At 31.5% G+C, this 20,505-nt stretch overlaps 1 protein-coding gene across 1 annotated transcript in view; it reads left to right on the top strand.

Annotated features, from left to right (window-relative positions):
* Positions 1-20,505, top strand: part of FSTL5 (follistatin like 5) — a 994,361-nt gene that overhangs the window by 888,279 nt on the left and 85,577 nt on the right. The window contains exon 12 of the mRNA XM_051966050.1: positions 7,753-7,871. Within this exon, the coding sequence (XP_051822010.1) occupies positions 7,753-7,871 (119 nt within the window). The remainder of the gene's footprint in view (positions 1-7,752; positions 7,872-20,505) is intronic.

The raw sequence follows: 20,505 nt of genomic DNA, 5'->3' as shown, positions 1-20,505 counted from the left end.
TTTTTTCTAATACCAAAGAAACGAAATAAGAATAAACATTAGAATGAATTCGACACATTTTATTTAGCAGTACTTTAAACAATATCTATAAGATTTTCAAATTCTAATAATGAAAAGAATGAAAGAATATCTTTATAGATTCTGCATCTTAAAAACAGATACATGCAAATACGTGTGCATACACATACAAAGTGCATACATACACAAACATATATATTGATTATATAAAAAGGAAAACAAAATGTGGGGTTTTTGCAAGTTATCAAACGCCTAGAGAAAAACAAATGGGATAAAATAAAATATATATGTTGGGCTACTATAGAAAATTCTGCCAAAGAGGGGTAGCCAAGATGACAGTAAAGTTAGGGACTTACCTGATCTCTCCCCTACACTCCTCCAAATAGCTTTAAATAATGACTCTAAATAAATTCAAGCCTAGAAGTCAGGGAAAATATTTTGTACCAAGGTGAGAGTGGAGCACAGAACTGATACCGCGAAATCAAGAGCAGACTTCTGGATGACTGAATCAGTAGAAACAGTGGTGCTTTCTAGACCTATCAGCCCAGAGATGTCAAAGCCAACTTGGAAGGTCAGCAAAAAAAGATCTGCCCTACCAGTGTGAAAGTAGAGCACAGTTTAGTACAGAGTGCAGCAGCACAGCCCTATCCCCAGCCAACGAGGAGTAAGTAGGCCAAAGGAGTCACTGAATCAGCAATGGCAGCAGGTGTCTGGGGACCTCTCGGCCCACAGAATGTAAAGGAGTTGAACAACTCGTAATAAGAAGATTATAGAGATCTTTTTAATAGCATGAAGTGGAACTCTGTTGTTTTGACCATATTAGGATCTGGGTCACCTGACTGACAATCCAAAGTAAGGAGGAGAGCTTTTGACCATAGGGGACTAAGTATCCTCTTTATAATTCCAGGGCAAAAAAGCACAGGCCAGGAAAATAGTAAATACTCTCTTTATCTCATGCAAACTTGGAAGAACTAAAAACTTACAGGTTTCTGGAAGTATCTCTGAAAACAACTGCACAATACCCCTGAAGCTGGACATAGTATTTCCTCCATCCTGGAAGGAAAGCCCTATTTTAACAAGGAGTTAAAGATCAAGTAATAGGCTGGAGAAATGACCAAAAATAACACCAAAGAATTCTGACTATAGAAAGTTACTTTGTTGACAAGGAAGATCACAATACATATGTAGTTAGAAGATAACAAAGTCAAAACTCCTAAATCTAAGCTTCCAAAAAAAAAAAAAAAGTGAATTGGCCTTAAGACAAGGAAGAGATGAAACAGGATTCTGGAAATTAAATGAAAGATAGAAGAAAAATTCAGAAAAAGAATTGAGCATGGTTCAAGAAAATCATGAAAAAAAGAGTCAAAAGCATGGTAAAGGAGACACACAAAAGATAAAATAACATTAAAAACAGATTAAGCTAAATGGTAAAAAAAAAATTACAAAAAACAAACAAACAAAAAAAAAACTTGATTGAGATTTTAAGTGTTGAAATTCATATGTCAATGGAACAAGAAATAGGAAATAGGAAGAGATGGTAAAATGATTTGAACAAATACATTGCTAGATTTACCAGTGAATTTTTATAGGGAGTTTCACAATGTTTTTTTAAGGTTTTTTAAATAATGATCACAAAAGCAAAGTGAGCAAAATCAATAAATGTGAATTTGCAATCAGGAAGACATAGTCTCAGTGTTCCGTCACTTGCTAGCTGAGTGACCTGGAAGAAGTCATCAAAAATTATTTTGTCTATTGGAAATTTTTAGTACTTGAAAAGCTTCTGATTTATACTCATAAATTTAGGATACTTTTTTTTTTCATTTAAAATTATACCTGCATTTATTAACATCATTGAAAATATGATATTCTCAGTGAGAAAGGAAGAACTAGAATGTGTTCTGTGAGACAGCAAGAATCAAAGTTTTTAAAAAAATGAAAAAAATGGAAGAAAATGTGAAATACTTTAATGAAAAAAATAGCCAAAGTATAAAATAGATCCAAAAGAAAAAAAATTAAAAATTATTGGTCTACCTGAAGTTCATGACCAAAAATGAGCCTGTTTAAGATTCTTCAAAACATCATTAAAGAAACTGACCCAAAAATCTATGACCAAAGAGGAAATATTCATTGAAAGAATCCGTCAATCACCTTCAAAAAGAGATCCTACAAGGAAAATCCCAAGAAATATTGTTGCAAAATTCCAGAACTACAATCATAAGGAAAAAATACTGCAAGCTGCCAAAAAAAAAAAATAAATAAATAAAATATTAAGGCGAAACAGTCAGGATTACCCAGGATCTGGTAGCTTCTACAATAAAGTATCAGAGGACTTGAGACACCATCTTCTAGAAGGCAAAGGACCTAGGGTTACAACCAAGAATTAACTACCTAGTGAGATTCACCATTAACTTTCAGGGGAGGTGATAGATCTTCAATGAAGAGAATTTCAATCAATTCTATTAAAAAAAAGAATTAAAGAGAAATTTAAAACTACAAACAAAGGACACAAGAGAAGCATAGAAAAGTAAACAGGGAGGAATTATATATTATGTTTACATTCTTAGAAGGGAAAACAATATCTGTAACTCTTAATGAGGCAGATAGAAGGGGGGACATCACATGGACAGAGTGTGTGGTTTTAAATGGACTCTGAAATGATGACATCAAAGGGGGAAAAAAAAAAAAAACATTAAGGGGTATGAAAAGGACTGTACTGGAAAAAGAGGAAAGGAGATGTATGATGGGACAATTAGATTACATGAAGAGGTGCATGTATTAAATTAATTAATTATTGATTAATATATTAATTAATTTATTAATTAAAATGGAGGGAAAGAAGGGAGGAGGATAAGCATTGTCTAAAGCTTGATCTCAACAGTTTTGGATTTAAAGGTAATAATTTGATCATTCAGTTGGATTTAGAAAAGTATCTAACCTTATAAAGAAGTGGGACGAGAAAGAAGAAAGAAAAGTGAAGGCTAAGATAGAAGGGAGGGCAGAAATACTAAGGAAAGAAGAGAAAGAGGGAAGAAGTGATAGAAGAAAAAGTAGTGGGTGGAGTGGGTAAAAAAACAACAACACTACTAAGAGAAAGGGGAGGGGGAAAGGAGATAAGCTAGTATAGGGTGGGTAAAAAAGAAAATTCTACATAACACAGGGTGGAAAGAACTGAAGTATATAAAGGGGGAAAAGTAGGATGGAGAGAAATATAGAGCTAGTAATTATAACTGTAGGTATGAATGGGATGAACTTTCTCAAAATGGAAGGGAATAGCAAAGTGAATTTTTAAAAAATAATCTTACAATATATTGTTTACAAGAAACACATTTGACACAGAGACACATACAGAATAAAGGCAAAAGACTGGAACAGAATTTATTATGCTTCATCTGAAGTAAAAAAAAAAAAGAAAAGAAAAGAAAGAAAAGCAGGGGTAGCAATTCTGATCTCAGAAAAAGCATAAGGAAAAAATAGATCTTATTAAAAGAGATAAGGAAGGAAAATAAATCTTTATAAAGGATACAGTAAACAATGTAGAAAAAATATATATATATTCACCAAGTGATAGAGCAGCCAAATTCCTAGAGATGATTTTAAGCCAGTTATAGGATGAAATAGACAATAAAACTGCACTAGTAGAGTTCTTCAATCTTCCTCTCTCATAATCAGACACATCTAACCCCAAAATAAACAAGAAAGAAACTAAGGACTTTAATGGAATCCTAGGAAATCTACATATGATAGACCACTGAAGAAAAGTGAACAGAGATTGAAAGGTTTTCTCAGTAGTACATGATACCTACACAAAAATTAACCAGGTATTAGGGCATAAAAATCTTACAATCAAATGCACTAAAGCAGAAATAGTAAGTGCTTTCTTTTCAGACCACAATGTAATAAAAATTATATTTAATAAAGGGGAAAGGAAAGATAAACTAAAAATCAATTGGAAATTAAATGATCTAATTCTAAAAAATGAATGGATCAAACAACAAATTAAAGGAAAAATCCATATTTTTATCCAAGAAAATGACAATAATGAGACAATATATCAAAACTTATGGAATGCAGCCAAAACAGCTTTTAAGGAGAAATTTCATATATCTAAATAGCTACATGAATAAAGTAGAAAAAGAAGAAATCAATGAATTGGTCATGTAACAAAAAATAGCTACCATCAGGAAAAAAATTAAAAACCCCAATTACATTCCAAATTAGAAATTCTGAAATTCAAAGGAGATATAAATAAAATTGAAACTTATAAAACTATTGACTAATAAATAAACTAAGAGTTGGTTTTAGGGGAAAAAACCAACAAAATGCATAAACCTTTGGCTAATTTGATTAGAAAAAGGAAAGGAAAAAAAAGAAATCACCAGCATCAAAAAAGAAAAGAGTAAACTGACCACCAATGACAAAGAAATTAAAACAATAATTAGGAGCTTATTTTACCCAACTGTGTGCAACAAGTCTGACAATCTAACCTAAATAGATGAATATTCATGACACTATAAATTGTTCAGATTAACAGAAAAGGAAATAAAGTATTTAAATAGACCCATTTTAGATAAACAAATTGAACAAACCATTAATAAACTCTCAAAGATAAAAATGTTTAGAGATGGTAGGATTTACAAGTGAATTCTACTAATCTTTATTTATTTATTTATTTTTTTGCTTAGGCAATTGGGGTTAAGTGACTTGCCCCAGGTCTCATAGCTAAGAAGTGTTAAGTGTCTAGGATTTGAACTCAGGTCCTCCTTAGTTTAGGGCTCTAGCCACTGTGCCACTTACCTGCCCCTTTAAAGAACAATTAATTCCAATTCTCTGTAAACTGTTTAGGAAAACAGATAAAGAAGGAGGAGTCCTGCCAAATTCCTTCCATAACACAATTGTGGTACTGATACCTAAATCAAGAAGAGCCAAAACAGAAAAAGAAAATTACAAACCAATCTCTCTAATGAATATTGAAGCAAAATTTTTCATTAACATATTTGCAAAGAGATTGTAGCAACTTATCAGCAGGATAATACACTATGAACAAATGAGATTTATACCAGGAATGTAAGACTAGTTCAGTATCATGAAAACTATTGCCATCATTGACCATTTCAATAACAAAATGAGCAGAAATTATATGATAATCTCAATAGATGCAGAAAAAACTTTTGGCTAAATACAACACTTATTCCTGTTAAAAACATTAGAGAGCAATGGGATAAATATAGCTTCCTTAAAATAATAAGCAGTATCTATCTAAAAACATCAGTAAGCATTATTTATAATGGAGAGAAGTGAGATGCATTCCCAATAAGATCAGGGCTGAAACAAGGATGCCCATTATCACCACTATTATTCAACACAGTATTAGAAATGTAGCTTTAACAATAAGAAAAAAAGAAATTAAAGAAATTAGGATAGGCAATGAGGAAATAAAACTATCATTCTTTGTAGGTGATATGATGACATAATTAGGGAATTTTAGAAAATTATTCAAAAACCTACTCGAAATAATTCATAGCTTTAGCAAAATTTTAAAATATTAAACAAGTGCACACACATCATCAAAATTTCTATATATAACTGACAAAGCCCATGAGCAAGAAATAGAAAGAGAAATTCCATTTAAAATTATTGTGGAGAAAATGAAAGACTTGGGGGTCTATCTGCCAAGACAAACACAAGAACTATATGAACACAATGACAAAACATGTTTCATACAAATAAAGTTAGATCTAAACAATTGAAAGACTATCGATTGCTCATGGGTAGTTGAGCTAATATAATAAAAATGACAATTCTTCCTAAATTGATCTCTTCATATCATCCTCAAAAAACATTTATTGATTCTTCAAATCATATGTTTTTAATCTATTAATATTTATAGAACATGATAATTTTCTGTTATTAAGTAGAAATTAAATTCATTAGAAGACTACATTTTACTAAGAAGCTGTGTTTAAATCCAATAGGTAGTGATGTAATGCCAGAGAAACTGAGGCAGGAGAAAGATTAGAGAGTTTTTAATATTTTATTAATGGGAGAGTAAGATTGACTGGACAGGACTCTCGTCTCAAATTATCCAGTCAGACAGAGATAAAGGGGACCAAGGAATTCATGTTGGTCCCAGGTCTGGAGGAGACTATCATCTCAAAGAATCCAGCGTCCAGCGTCCATCATCCACCGCCAGCCGCCATTCTCCAGCAATGAATGGAGAATCTCTAACCTTTATATACCTTTTGGAGACAAAGAAGAGGGAAAGCCCAGCTGGAAAAGACTGTGAATCAAAGAGGAACCCAGAGACAGGGTGTCTGAATACCCAGAGATAAAGATGTTAGTGAAATACCTTGGAATATTTTAGAGGGATGTTGTAAGTTCTCAAGGACAGAAGATAATGAGGAGGTCTACTTTCTTGTTTATCTTGCTTGGGCTAACAATTTATAACCTTAGACTAACTGGTCCTCAGCCTTCATGGACCAGAGGGAGATTTACAGCTTAGGGGAGTAATTAGGGAGACTGGCACAAGGGAAACTTGTACAAGGAAACTGAGTCAGGACAGTTAAAGAGAACTGTGGCATAACAGTGAAAGAAACTACAAATTATTTTTGATTTTCCTAAGTCTAGTAATAACAAGTACCCACAGATGTGTGTTTCATAGAACATCACTTCTTACTATATTTTTCCTTTCTTTTTTCTCATGATTTAAAAAGTAAAGTAGGCATCATCAGAGTATCATGGGTTTATTTACTCAGAATTTTTTTTATTTCAATAGTTATGATTCAATAAGATTGATCCAGTTTTCTAGTTCATGCCAATTTCTCTTACAAAGGGAAGTATTCCATCCCTGAATTGAATAAGATTTAATTAGAAAGACAATATTTGATAGTAATCTACCATCTCTTAGAAAAAGATTTATTTATAATTAGAAAAGGACCAGATGGAGTACCACACTGGTAGAAGATTTCTAGGTGGGAACTGGGCAGAACATCATACATCAAAAAGCTAGAATTTTTATGTTTCTAAATGTAATAGCTTACAGGCAGAATAACTATTATTTAAGCATATGACTGTGGTAAGCCGAGGCGAAATTTAGCATAAACAGAGATTCTGGGACATTCCATAAAATCACACACACACACACACACACACACACACACACACACACACGCACATACACACACACACACAGAGATACATGCACACATGAATTTGTATACAAATATAATTTGACATGTATATTTATTATATTTGTTATAAAATTATATGTTATTTACATAGTGTTTTTTTCCTTCATTCTAAATTAAGGCATAGTTATAAAAATTCAGAATGCCTGATAGTTTTTTCACAAATGCATTAATTTCTTGATCAAAGAAATCTAACTTATCTGAGAAAAATAAGCTAAATTTATTTAATCCTAGGTTCATAATTTGATTTGATATTTTGACTATAATTACTTTAGAGATGAACTGTAACTGAGTTTTTATTCATTAAACTGCTGAATTGCAAGTGGTAGGGGAAATAGGAGAATAAAGAATCAGAATTTTTGTCAAACATTACAAAGTGACTTTAGTTGCATGATGAAAGATCCTATAGGATTTGCTTTATTAATATCACATGCATTCACAAATTGATCTCCTGCTAGTGGTTGGAGGGTTTTCTGTATTTGGTTGAAGATCTTTTTGATGGTTTTATTTTGAACATTCACATGTGGTTTTTTTTGTTGTTGTTCCTAAGGTCTGGGAATTGGGAACATGTTCTATGTTTTTTATGAAGATGGAATCAAAGTGATACAGCCAATAGAGTGTGAATTTCAGAGGCATATTAAACCCAGTGAGAAGCTCCTAGGATTTCAGGCAAGTATTTTGCAAATCCCTATGCAATTTTACTTAGTAATTTTTTCTAAGGAAGAACTTGAAATGTAGTTCAGCCAGCTCTCTAGGATGATATTTAAAGATTGAACTAAGAGTCCATGGTGCAGGTATTTTATCAAATCCAGTTCAATACTGTTATTTTATGTTTTTATATGTTGCAATCCTAGAACTTAAATGGGGGCCTGTTGTGCATTTTTAATCTTAGTCTTTTGTTAAAACAATATCAAATAAGTTATTTTAGTGACTACAGGACTTTGTTTTCATACTGCTTAAGTAACCACAAAAAAAACTTCCCAAAGTACCTAGTTCAGTGTCTGATATGACATGACTATACCTTATGACTTTATCTTACTCAGTGCCTAAATTATCTGCCTTGTAAATAAATTGTAGTTTGTTTTTTTTTTTTTTTAATTTTATGAAAGGCTATAGAGACTAATAAAGATATATTAAGATTTACAAATACTTTTCATATTAGTAAATTACTATTTTCATGTAAACAAAATACTAAAAATAATTACTATGTTTATGACTAAAATAGATTGTTGTATGTATAATAGAACTTTTCCACATTGACAATCCTTTCTTCAATAGCAAAATGTTTCCCAATATCTATTAAGGAACAATATCTTTTTAAATTAAAGAAATGGGGGACTTTATTTGATTTTTCTCTCTGTTTTACTTGTTTCCTTTTTTATAAAGAAAGATTCTATGGGGAAAGTTCATTGGGAAATGAAAAAAGAGAGCAAGAAAACTTTTTTGTTTTTAAAGCAATGGACTAGAAGTCAGAGCATTTAAATTCTAATTCTGTCTCTACTATTTATCAGCTTTGTGATCAGAAGAAAATCACATCACCTCTACACATCTTACTCATTAGTAAAATGAGAAAATTGGACTGGATACCTTTTCTGAGGTTTTATTTGCTTCTTAAGAGAAAAATCCTGAAATTTTAAAAGTTCTCTACTTGGTCTAGTATATGGTATACAAACTACAAGATAGCCAGATTTTTATGAGGCGATAACATTTTGAACTATGTCAATGATTAATCTGTACAATTCCAAACAAAACTCTTTGAAGAATGTTCTTGGCATTGTCTTTGAACTAGAACTTTATAGTTATATTAATTTTATTTCAAAATAATCAGATCTATTGACCCCCTATTATGACTGTTTATTGTAGAATTCATGAGATTTAAAATTTAGTGCTCATCTAAAAAAATTACAATTAAGTTTGATATTTCTGTCACTTTTGTTACTTTCTTTTAACTCACAGATTCAATCAACCTAAATAATTTATTCATCCATAGCTAACCTATAGAAAAAAATTAAGTTTTGTAGTAACTAGTTGGTATAGTGGATAGAACACCATCCTTGAAGTCAGGAGGACCTGAGTTCAAATTTGACCTCAGACACTTAACACTTCCTGGTTGTGTGACTCTAGGCAAGTCACTTAACCTAATTGCCTTAATAAAAAAAAAATAAATAAAAGTTTCAACTATGAAAATAATATGTTAATTTTGGGATCCCGAAACCATGGTAATTTGAAAGACTATCTTGGTGAAAACCTACACTATCTCGGGGTCTCAAGAACTATAAGAAGACTAACTGCTCAACAATTCAGAATAAAACCATTCTATTTTCTTCTACTTCCCAAGAGGCACATTCTCAATATTTAAGGCATAGTATGATTCTTCTGGACAGCCAGGTGATGAAATGGAAGAACTGATAGCCTATTGATGCCCCTCAGGAGGATCTGAGTTCAATTCTGAACTCAAACACATACTTCACATACTTAGTAGCTGTGTGACCTTGGACAAATTGCTTAATCTATTTGCCTAAGTTTCCTCATCTGTAAAATGAGTAGAGAAGCAAATGGCAAATCACTCCAGTATTTTTACCAAGAAAACTTCAATTGGGATTACAAAGATTTGGATATGATTGAATAAAAACAAACAATAACATTCTTATTTTTATCATTTTAGAGCAAGTAAGAGCTATAGGATTCAACTAATCTAGTCCCTTATTTTATGGAAAAGAAAATTGAAAAAATAAAGTGACTTGCCCACAGTACTCCTAACTATGTTTTGAACATAGATCATATCACTCTAAATCCTGTGCTCTTTCAAATGTCCTACATATTAAAAATGCATATCTACAGATAGGTTGTCATCTGAGTACAGGAGCAAATTTTAAGGAACAAATAGTCAATTGTAGGCTACTAGGTGGATTTTCAAGATGTTTGCTAACTATGTGACCATGGGCATGTGACTGTCTCTCAGACTTATTTTTTTGTATCTCTAAAATGGAATGTGATAATCACACCTACTTGGAAGAGATGTTCTGATAATCAAATGAGTTAACAGATCTTTAAGTACTATATAAATGCTAGGAGCTATCATTTGCCCAATTTCCCTACAAAAACAAAAGAAAATTTAGTTTTGAATGAGAAGTAGAAGTAATCTGAAGCATTATTTTTAACTTCCATTTGAGAAATACTAGTTTTAAAAACAAAAACTAGTTTAAAAAACAAAATTATTTTATATCAAAATAATTGAGTCACCAGTTTTTAATCAATATCCCATGTTTTATTTAATTTTAATTTTTTTGTATAATAAATTCCTACTCAAAAAATAGATTTAATATGTTGTTTCTCATTTTGCAAAGTAACTATATCTCTGTATGTGTGTATATGTGTATGCATGTGTGCATATTTTTATATGCACACAAACATACACATATATATGTTTTGATGGACATTTTAATTATTTATATACTAGGCACATTTTAAAATAAATTATTGCCTTGCTTTATTTCTATAAAAATTATGTAGTACCAACATAATAATGAGAACACCTATTAATCTGAGTTGATGAAACCATCTATGACTGATTCAAATTAGGGAAAAAAAAAAAAAAAACTTGTGGAGGATGCTGTTTGTTCTATAACTACCTTGTCACATTTGGACTTTTGTTTTATAGATTCAGTATCTAAAGGAGTTTATTGGCATCTTGACAATTTATCCCTTTATTTCATAGCTTTCACTAGATGCTAGAAATGTGTCATAGAAAAGAAGGCTGAAATACAAAATATGTCCTTTTCTTGAAATTCAAATGATAGCTTTTTAAAGGAAGTGATTAGACACTGAAGGAATTGATTCATCAAAACAAAAATCCAAAAGCAATGATGTTGTGACATGTTAGGAGAAGTAACTGAGTAAATGTTACCAAAAGATACTGTTGTTGTGATTGAATGATATGTTATGCATACTTTTGTGGGATGGGGAGGGAAATTTATTCTTTACATAGAATAGATCATTTTGAACAACAACAAAATAAACCATAAGGAGACTTTGGAATCTTGACCTATAAAATAGAACCAGTATTTTCCTGGGGGATTTCTTTTCCTCCCATCCATAATTCAAGGAAGATTTTAGCTAAAAGAAAACAGAGGGGCCCCTGGGATTTGACTTGCCCTGGCTTCCCTCATCAGCATCCAGAGAAATTAAATGTCATTCTACCTTTGTTGTAAGGCACCTCCACAATCTCACACTACTTCTGCTAAAACACCTTGGGTAAATCAGAACACAAAGAAAATATGACATATGCACAAATAAATATAATACAAAAAACTAAAATTTGATGGGTTCCAAGGAGGAAATACCTCCAAATAAAAACCTTAGGAAAGACTTCACAGAAGGACTGATATCCAAAAAGAAAAAAAAAAGTTTCCCAAAGATAGAAATGAGTAAAGAATATATTCATGCAATATGTTGCATGCAAGCTGTGATTTGAACAATTCAAAGTATGTATAAATATCAGTAATGTGAAATAACTCTAGATAGGTTGAAGCTTGATCAAGAAGATCAGAGTAAGGAATGTGAATTTTATCTTAAAAAGAAAGGAATTCACTGAAGGTTTTTAATCAAAGAAGTAACATAGGCAGTTCTTTGCCCTGAAAAGATGAATTTGTCAACTGCATAAAGAGTAGATAGAATGATGGGATAGCAAGGAAAAGGGGAGCTGTTATTAGAGTCCAGGCTAGTGATAATAAGGGTTTAAACTAATGAACTACCTGTTTGAAAGAAGGTCAGACTAGAAACAGAATGTGGATGAATCTTTCATGGACAAGTTTCATAGATTTCAAAGAAGCTCATCAATGGGAAAGGGGCTCCCAAATAATGCTTTTATTGTTGTTGTGGATTTGTTTGGTTTGTAGTATCCTACAAAAGTTGTCTTATGAGATATTGGGTAATTTGTGATCTTTTTCTGAATAGGAAAAGAAGTATTTTCATCAACTAAGTCATGGACCTTGAAATCCTGAAATAAGGGAGATAAAAAAGGATTAGTGTCTTGATTTTTCGTTAAAAAAAAAAAATTGTTAGAGCATATCTGAGGAAAACAACCTCACCAAAGTTATTTCCCTTTTAAAATGAAGAATAAAACTGCAGCTTTAACAATATGCCTCATATGTACTGTTGATATTGATGGAAACTGTGTACTTCTCTATATAACTCATTGACCAGAAAACTTTAGATAACAAGTAAATCTTTGAAGAATATAATACCTTCCTGAAACCTCTCTGAAAAAGCTGTTAGTTTGCTCTAAATAAAAATCCAATTTTGGTTCAGTCAGATTCCATCAGGTTTCAGCTAGTGATCACCAGTCAGGTAGGATTCATGTGGTACACACTCGGTTACTCTTTTCTTCCTTCCTTGTTTTTTTTTTTTTTTTCCTTTTCTTTTCTTTTTTTCCTTTTGTTCAAGACTTTGCTAGATCAAATTCTGGCTGTATTTGTCCCATTATACCCATGCTTTTCACCCTGTCACTTAAATGTGTAGGTTTAACATGAATAGAATTCTATTGTATACTTACAAATATGAAACAAAAATAAGGCACGGATTTCATAAAGAATAACAGTAAAAGAAAGAGGATTATATCTGCCCAAACACTAGGATTACTGCCTTGCTGCCTTTTTGTTTGGGAGAAAGGCTAATTTTCTTTGTTAGCACTGGTCTTTGTTATTTTTCCCATACCATTCATTTGTTTTTGTTTATTTGTTTGTTTTTTGTTTTTAGCTTACTAGCATTTTTCTTTGTCATCAAACTGTGAAAGAGGAGTTCAACTGGAAAAAAATGAATTTTTAAAATGTAAGACATTACACATAGTGACTTTCTTATTATTTGAAGAATAATTGAACAAACAAAAGACTTGGAGGAAGGCTGTATGATATAATCTAAGGAATAGCATAAATAAATTTGTTGATATTCATCACCAGAGTTGACCATAGGGCAATCTGCTTTGGATTTTTTTGATAGACACTTTTCAAGATTATCAGAAGTAGCTGTCTAATATGTGTATATATGTGTTGTGGAAGCATTTCATAGTCTAATGAATGCTCTGGATTCTTTTTTCAGAATATTATTTTTAAATGCACAAATCAGTGCATAAAATTACAAAGGAAATCAAATGTTAGTGAAAATGAAGTTTTTTTTTTTTTCTTTCCAAGTTGACAGATCTGAAATCTATCCATGGATTGCTAAATCCATGGATTCTAATACAAGAATCTCTAATCTACTAAGTCACAGAAGAATTAGAAAATCTTTGTTAGTGATGAATTCACATAATTCTTGAAATTATAGATTCTTGAAGCCTTGAAAAATGCTTTGATAACAAAACTGATAACTGATAGTATACAAAATGAGAAGTTAAGAAAAGAGCTTATAACTCATTTTAACAAAAACATATCTTACCAATCACTAGGAGAGTTCCTTATTTAAAAGACATACTATATGTCCTTCTTAATTTTTCTTCTTATTTTGAATTTTCATATGTCCAGTTTTCTTTTTTTAAATTAATATAAAAATTCAAAAGTTCTATCAAAACAAATTAAGAACTTTGAGAAACTTAATAGGCTCATTAGAAGGGATTGCCTATAGTGAATGGAGCTGCTGGAAAATATATGAATAGCTATCCCACACATAGCAATGTGATTGTTCCTGTGAGAGAAAGATGCAGTGAATTAAAAGTCTGGAGGGCAGTGCAACTCTTTCATGCTCTTTGATTTCCTGCCCTAGGGAAAATTAGCATCTTTTGATAGGGAAAGCACTTTTCTTATACTCCTTTTAAATTGTAATTGAAAAAGGAGAATATGGAAATGGAAGTAGATTTCATGTAAAAGCCTTGCTTTCCATAATCATTTAATAAAGCAATCCATGATGACCAAAAAGATGTTCATTTCTTAACCTAGTCAATAAGCATTTATTGATATTAGTGTATGTCAGGCACTGTGCAAAATAAAGAGGATGCAAAAATAGGTTAAAAATGCCTGTCTCTCCTCTCAATTTATGAGAGTGGCAATGTACAAATAATTGCATAAACTAAATAGATACAGTGAAAACCAAATAAACTAAATAAAATCTCAGAGGAAAATAAAGGTTTCTTGAAGAATTAATTAGGCACCCCATAGTCTAATTTCTCAAGTTTTGAAAAAAAAAAAAAAAAAGGAAGGAAGGAAGGAAAAAAGGAGGCAGGGAAGTACCAGGGAAGTTAGTTTAAACATCATGTCTCTAACTTTTTTTGGGGAGGGAGGGGAGAAGTTAGGGAAGGACAAAACTTGTGATTTAATCAGAATTGGGAATTCCTGGTGAAGAAATTCCTTTAAAAATTCAGATTGATAGGTTTTGGTTTTGTTTTATATTTTTCAATTTATTGAAATATTATTTATTGAAATTTATTTTCAATTTATTGTTTTGTGCTACTTATAACAGTGAGTTATCTGTTTAATATACAACAATACATCATTAATACAACAATAATACAACACCATCTGTCAAAAATGGTATTTAAACCCAGAATCTTCTGCTTTCCCTGCTTAAACCAGTTCTTTTCTTCACTGCACCATATTGCCTCTAAAGGAACAAAAAAAGGTTTCATTTCCCATTAATTCTCTGAAAGGTCTTTCAAAGTCTATGGATGATTGTTTTTGGAAGGGAATCTCCATATTTCATTGAGTAGTTTCTTTCTTGCTGGTTCTTTATTCTAAAGTAGTTCTACCTACAAAAGAGCCATGTCAAAACCAAAATGTCACTTTTTATCCCTTTAGATTTAAATTGGAATCCTAGGAAGAATATGCTAAGGATGGTATTGGAAACTACCTTGAACTATTCTTTAGCACACTCCTTTATACAATTTTAGAAGAAATTCATTTCTGAAATTGATCTTTTAAAATCTAGAGCTTAAAAGATCAATTTCAGAAATGAAAAGACTTCTAATCTTTCATTAAAAACAATGCTCAAATTTCATGATCCTCTCACTGTCCTGCTTTTAGATTTTAAGTACTTAAACCTCACATAAATGGGAGCAGATCAGTGGGCAGCCTGTAAAGTCTACATTTGCACAGTAGTCCAATTTTATAACATTTATCTACTGATTCAGGTTCTTTTATTTAAAAGCAGATATACATCTCTCCTGCAGAGATTAATGATATAAATCAGTTAAATTGTGTCAGTGAGGAAATACTGTTTTGATTTGAAATGCACATTTTTATCACTTTGAATAAAACATTTCTTTTTATGGGTCAGCATTGTAGAAGCAAGATAATCATTTTGTGATTTAGCCAATGGGGAAATTTGTTTTGCCTCCCTATGCATATTTGTTATTAGGACTTTGTTTTGGTGCTTTCTTTTCTTTTGTTTGTTTTTAATAGGGTGAAAATAAAGTAGGGAAAGCTAATAAGAATAGTTTAAGTAGAATACCTTTAAATATATATATTATATATATATATATATATATATATATATATATATATACACACACATATATGTGTGTGTGTGTGTGTATGTGTGTGTGTGTTAAAAAAGAAAAGCAAGGGCAGCTAGATGGCACAGTAGATAGAGCATCAGCTCTGAAGTCCCGAGAACCAGAGTTCAAACCTGGTCTCAGACACTTAACACTTTCTAGCTGTGTGACCTTGGGCAAGTCATTTAATCCAAATTGCCTCAGTAAAAAAAAAAAAAAAAAAAAAAAAAAAAAAAAGCAACTTCAATGATAACTGAAATCGCTTTCTTCTGTCCCCTTCCTACTCTCTATATAGGAGTGCTTATATTACTTTGTTAAATCTGAGATGGGAAAAAAAAAATTGCTAGAGACATGTTTTTATCAGCTTTGTATTTAGAAGAGATGTTCTTACCCTAGAATCCCCAAGGATTTGTTATGAATTCAGAAGATAGGTCACATAATTTTCATTTTGATTAATTACTTATTCAGTGGAACTTAAAAAGCCATGAGAATAATGAAGTCAGTCTCCCCTAGTTTCCTGGTTAGGGAACCAAATGATGAAGTTAGTGACAGTTCAGGGTTCAGGGAACCCAATGAAGAAGTTTGGCTTCCCTAGATTCCCCTTGGATTCAGAACAGGGCTGGAGTTGTAGGAACATACTTCTGGAGGTGCAGAGGTCTTTCATAAAATAATTTACCAACCCAAAAAGCTAGACTGGTAAAATAAGTTTATTATTGGCATTGAGAAGTCAGCCTTTGCTATGCATGAATAGAAAGACTGAATTCCTTGGTGGCAAGGTCTTGACAGAGAAGTAAAATTTCTAGCAGAGAAATCCTGACAAAAAGGTATAAAGTCTTGTTAGGGAAATAGGTGAGAAAGATAAGGAGAGGGTAATACTGAAAGAGAATATCATTTCAGCAGGCAGAGGGTTGCTGTTATGCCAGGGAGAGAGAAGTTCCTTGGCATGGCATATTAGGTTCTCTGCAAGGACTGAGTCCTAAGTTGGCTCATTTTATAACAGAAGCTTAGGGTAGCAGCTCTTGATAGGGGCTCGGTGAAGTTTGAGCTGGAATCAGAGAAAATCTTGGAATTGAAAAAGTGTCTGTGGGCTAATTTTCACCTCAGTCGGGAGCTTAATCAGTAGTGAGTGTTATCTATGGGGGTGATGCCTGTCTCTCTGGATAACAGAATGACCACTCCTCAGGCTGGGTCTTTTACAGAGGTCAGGATTCAAGGAGACTTTCTCCTTGAAGGAGTTTCAAAGAGAGAGTTCCAGGGGTCTCATCAAGGGGTCTTTAATTGATTGAGTAAAGTAGACTCAATTGAGTACAATTTTCATTGAGTCTTAAATTTATCTACATTGATCAGAAGCAACTGTTATAGTGGATAGAGGGTTGGTTCTGAAATCTGGAAAACTAAGTTCAAATCTAGTCTCAGAAATTTTCTAAACATGTGAGCCTGAGTAAATAATTTAGCCCCTCTCTGTTTCAGGTTCTTCAGTTATAAACCATGAGAATAGCAAAAGAATCTATCTTACAGGATTGATGTGATGATCAAATGAGATAATATTTATAAAGCACTTAGCAAAGTTCCTACAACAAAATAAGCACTTAATAAATGCTTGTTCCATTCCGTTACCTTCAGTTTTAATCATACTTTTTTTGACTTCTGAAATCTCATCAGTACTAACTGGATGGCTAATTTTCAAGGAGACATCATTTTCTATCTGTAGATCATTCAGCTATAGGAATTTGGTAAGCCCTGGAGGAAGAGGAAGCTATAGTGCAATAAATTAGTGTTTTCAATTGCATTTTATTAGATGTTGGTTTAGCATGAATTACAACAAACTTCCCACTTTTTAATTAAAAAGATAAAACCATATACTTTCCAACATATTCATATTCTAAGATATGATTGTTTTGTCCCATGGAATGTTAAAATACAAACTTAAAGTTATAATTATAATAAAAACTAAAGCTTAAATGTATTTGTTCTCCTTTTGCCTGTTTAAGCTATAATACCTTTATTTATTTAAAATCTATTTATTTAAAAAAAAAATTCTTGCCATGTCTATAAGGAAATGATGATGTCATTTTGATAAAAGCAAATTTAAAGCTCAATTCTATTTGTCATATATTAATCAGGAATCTTCCAATGAGCTGTAATTGCTACTTTTTTTTTTTTAGAATAAGCATATTTGCTTAGAATAGGTAAAATAATTATATAAATGTAATTATTCATTATACACATTAGCAGTTAATATTTAGTAATGGTGCATCATCAAAATTTGTACTGCTATATATTATAGATGAAACCATTAGATGACAATAGCACTTGCTAATTTTCTTTAAGATAGAACTGTGGGGGCAGCTAGTTGGTATAGTGGATAGAACACTAGCCCTGAAGTCAGAAAGACCTAGTTCAAATCTGGTCTCAGATACTTATTACCACCCTGGGCAAGTCACTTAACTCCAATTGCCTCAGCAAAAAGAAATGATAATAATAAATTAAATTAAAATTAAGCTGGAATTGTGGTATATCAAATTCAATCCCTAAGTTAAAGATAATGTGTACCATTGATAAGGGAATTAAAGTTAAAGTCCTAAATATGAGTCCTGATTCATTTATTACTTTTATCTATGTAGCCTTGAGATAATCATTTAACCTCTGTAAGCGTCAATTTTCCTTTGCATAATTTGGGAACTATAATATTTAACTATTTTGGTAAGTTTAAGCATAAGATGTGCTATGACATACCTCATCAAAACGCTACTAAAATTCTCATTCACGTGGGCATTTCTGGGGTCTGAAAATAACCATGGATAAAGAATAACTTTTCTAGGACCTATATCTGCAAAAAATATTTATAGCAGCTCTCTATAGGGCAAAATATTATAAATTAAGTGGATGCTTATCAATTGGGGAATGAATAAATAATTTGTGGTATGTGATTATGTTGTAAAGTTATTGTTCTATTGGAAATGATGAGCAGAATGCACTAAAAAAAAAAAAAGAAACTGGAAAGTCTTCTATGAACTTCTATGTTCTATGTACAAAGCATCAGCAATGCTGTGGGATGATCGGCTGTGAATGACCTTGCTATTATCAGCAATAAAATGATCCGTGACTACTCTGAAGGATTTATGATAAAAAATGTTATCCATATACAGAGAAAAAAAATGTATCTATATACAGATTGAAGCATATTTTTTTAAACTTTATTTTTTAATTTTTTTTTTAATTGCAGTAGAAATCTGTTTTCTTTCATAATGACTTTTATGGAAATGACTTGCATAATTTCACATGTGCCTTTTTAATGAGGGTTGGGAGTAGGGAGGAAGAAGGAATGTAAAAAATGTTTTACAAGTAACTGGGGAAAATAAAAATATTAAAAAAGATTACAAAAAACAATAACTTTTCTAGTTTTTTGAGACACTGAGTTATTGCAGACTTGCCTACTCCTTCATTTTCTACTCCTTTCTCTTCCTCCATTTACCTAAAGTTCTGGGATCAGGAAGACAAAGTAGGACCTCCTAATGATGCACCCCATAAATATTTCATATGTTGCTCATGATACTTCTACTTAACAGAATCCTGTGTTTCAAAGAAAAGCATGCTGACTACACTTGCTTTCCCAAAGAGAATCTCACTCAATACTATAGACTTAAGTCAGATAATCAAAGAAAATATCAACTTGGCATTTTCTTCCCTTTGATTCTTTGTTATTTTGTATTCTATGTCATATTTGTATTTTAAGGTTGATATTAATGACCTTAGGGCTTTCATTGGTACAGGTAAAAGTTTAAAAAAAATACATATCTGGCCACTAGTGTTTTACTTGCATCATTATCAACCTTTCATGGCAAACAGAGTCTGGGAGAGAACATTCTCTTTGTAAAATTGTAAAATTGATGATTTCCTTCACCTCTAAGAAAATCACTCTGAAAAATAATATTCTGTTTTAATATTTAAGTGTAAGAGTTTGACTAAAAGGGAACCCCTGTAATTTTCTTAAAATAAGAATTAGTTGGTAATTTAAAATAGATTTATTTGTTTTAAATTGTTTAATGAATATAAATGTCCTTAATATTTCAGTACTCAATAATTGTTCACTTTTAAAAATAAAATAAAATTCACCAGGAGTATAATCAAATATTACGCATATTTATATCGAACTCACAGAACTACTATGGGGAGCAAAGTGTTTTATTGACCCCAAAGTACTATTTAAATGTGAGTTATTATTGTTATTACCATGAGCCTCTTGTGTATTTCTCCTAACCTAACTGAAAATTGACCTAATTGTTTAAACTAACTTTTAATATATTATCATTTAATGCTCAAATTATATTAAATTAATTTGAAATACCTTTGTAATTTTTTGATGTACCAAATTCATGGAGGAAAAGAATTGTAACTACTTTAATTTATGCATATTTAATTTAATCATTATGAATACTTTCTTTAAAAATACAGTTCCCAACTCTCTCCAGAATTTGGTTTTTAAAAGATAAAGCTCAGGACTTGGAATCACAAAGACCTATATTTGAACTCCTATTTCAGATACCATTAACTTTGTAACCCTAGACAAATATTTTGTTTTTCTCCAATAATTTCAGTTTCTTCATAGCTGGGATAATAATTCTTGTGTGTCACTGGATTGTCATGAGATTCCAATTTAAAACTAAACAAACAAAAAAAAAAAGTATGCAAAATGTTTTGAAAAGCTAACAATGTCAGGATGGATGAGGAAGTGGAGACACAATTTGTTTTTCAGGGAGTTGCCAAGATTTGCTATGGCCAGAAATATACATTAGTGAATAATCTATGCTATGACAAAAAGTC

Source organism: Antechinus flavipes, chromosome 6 (assembly GCF_016432865.1).
Source record: "Antechinus flavipes isolate AdamAnt ecotype Samford, QLD, Australia chromosome 6, AdamAnt_v2, whole genome shotgun sequence".
Classification (NCBI taxonomy): domain Eukaryota; kingdom Metazoa; phylum Chordata; class Mammalia; order Dasyuromorphia; family Dasyuridae; genus Antechinus; species Antechinus flavipes.
This window is presented reverse-complemented; position numbering and strand designations above follow the sequence as displayed.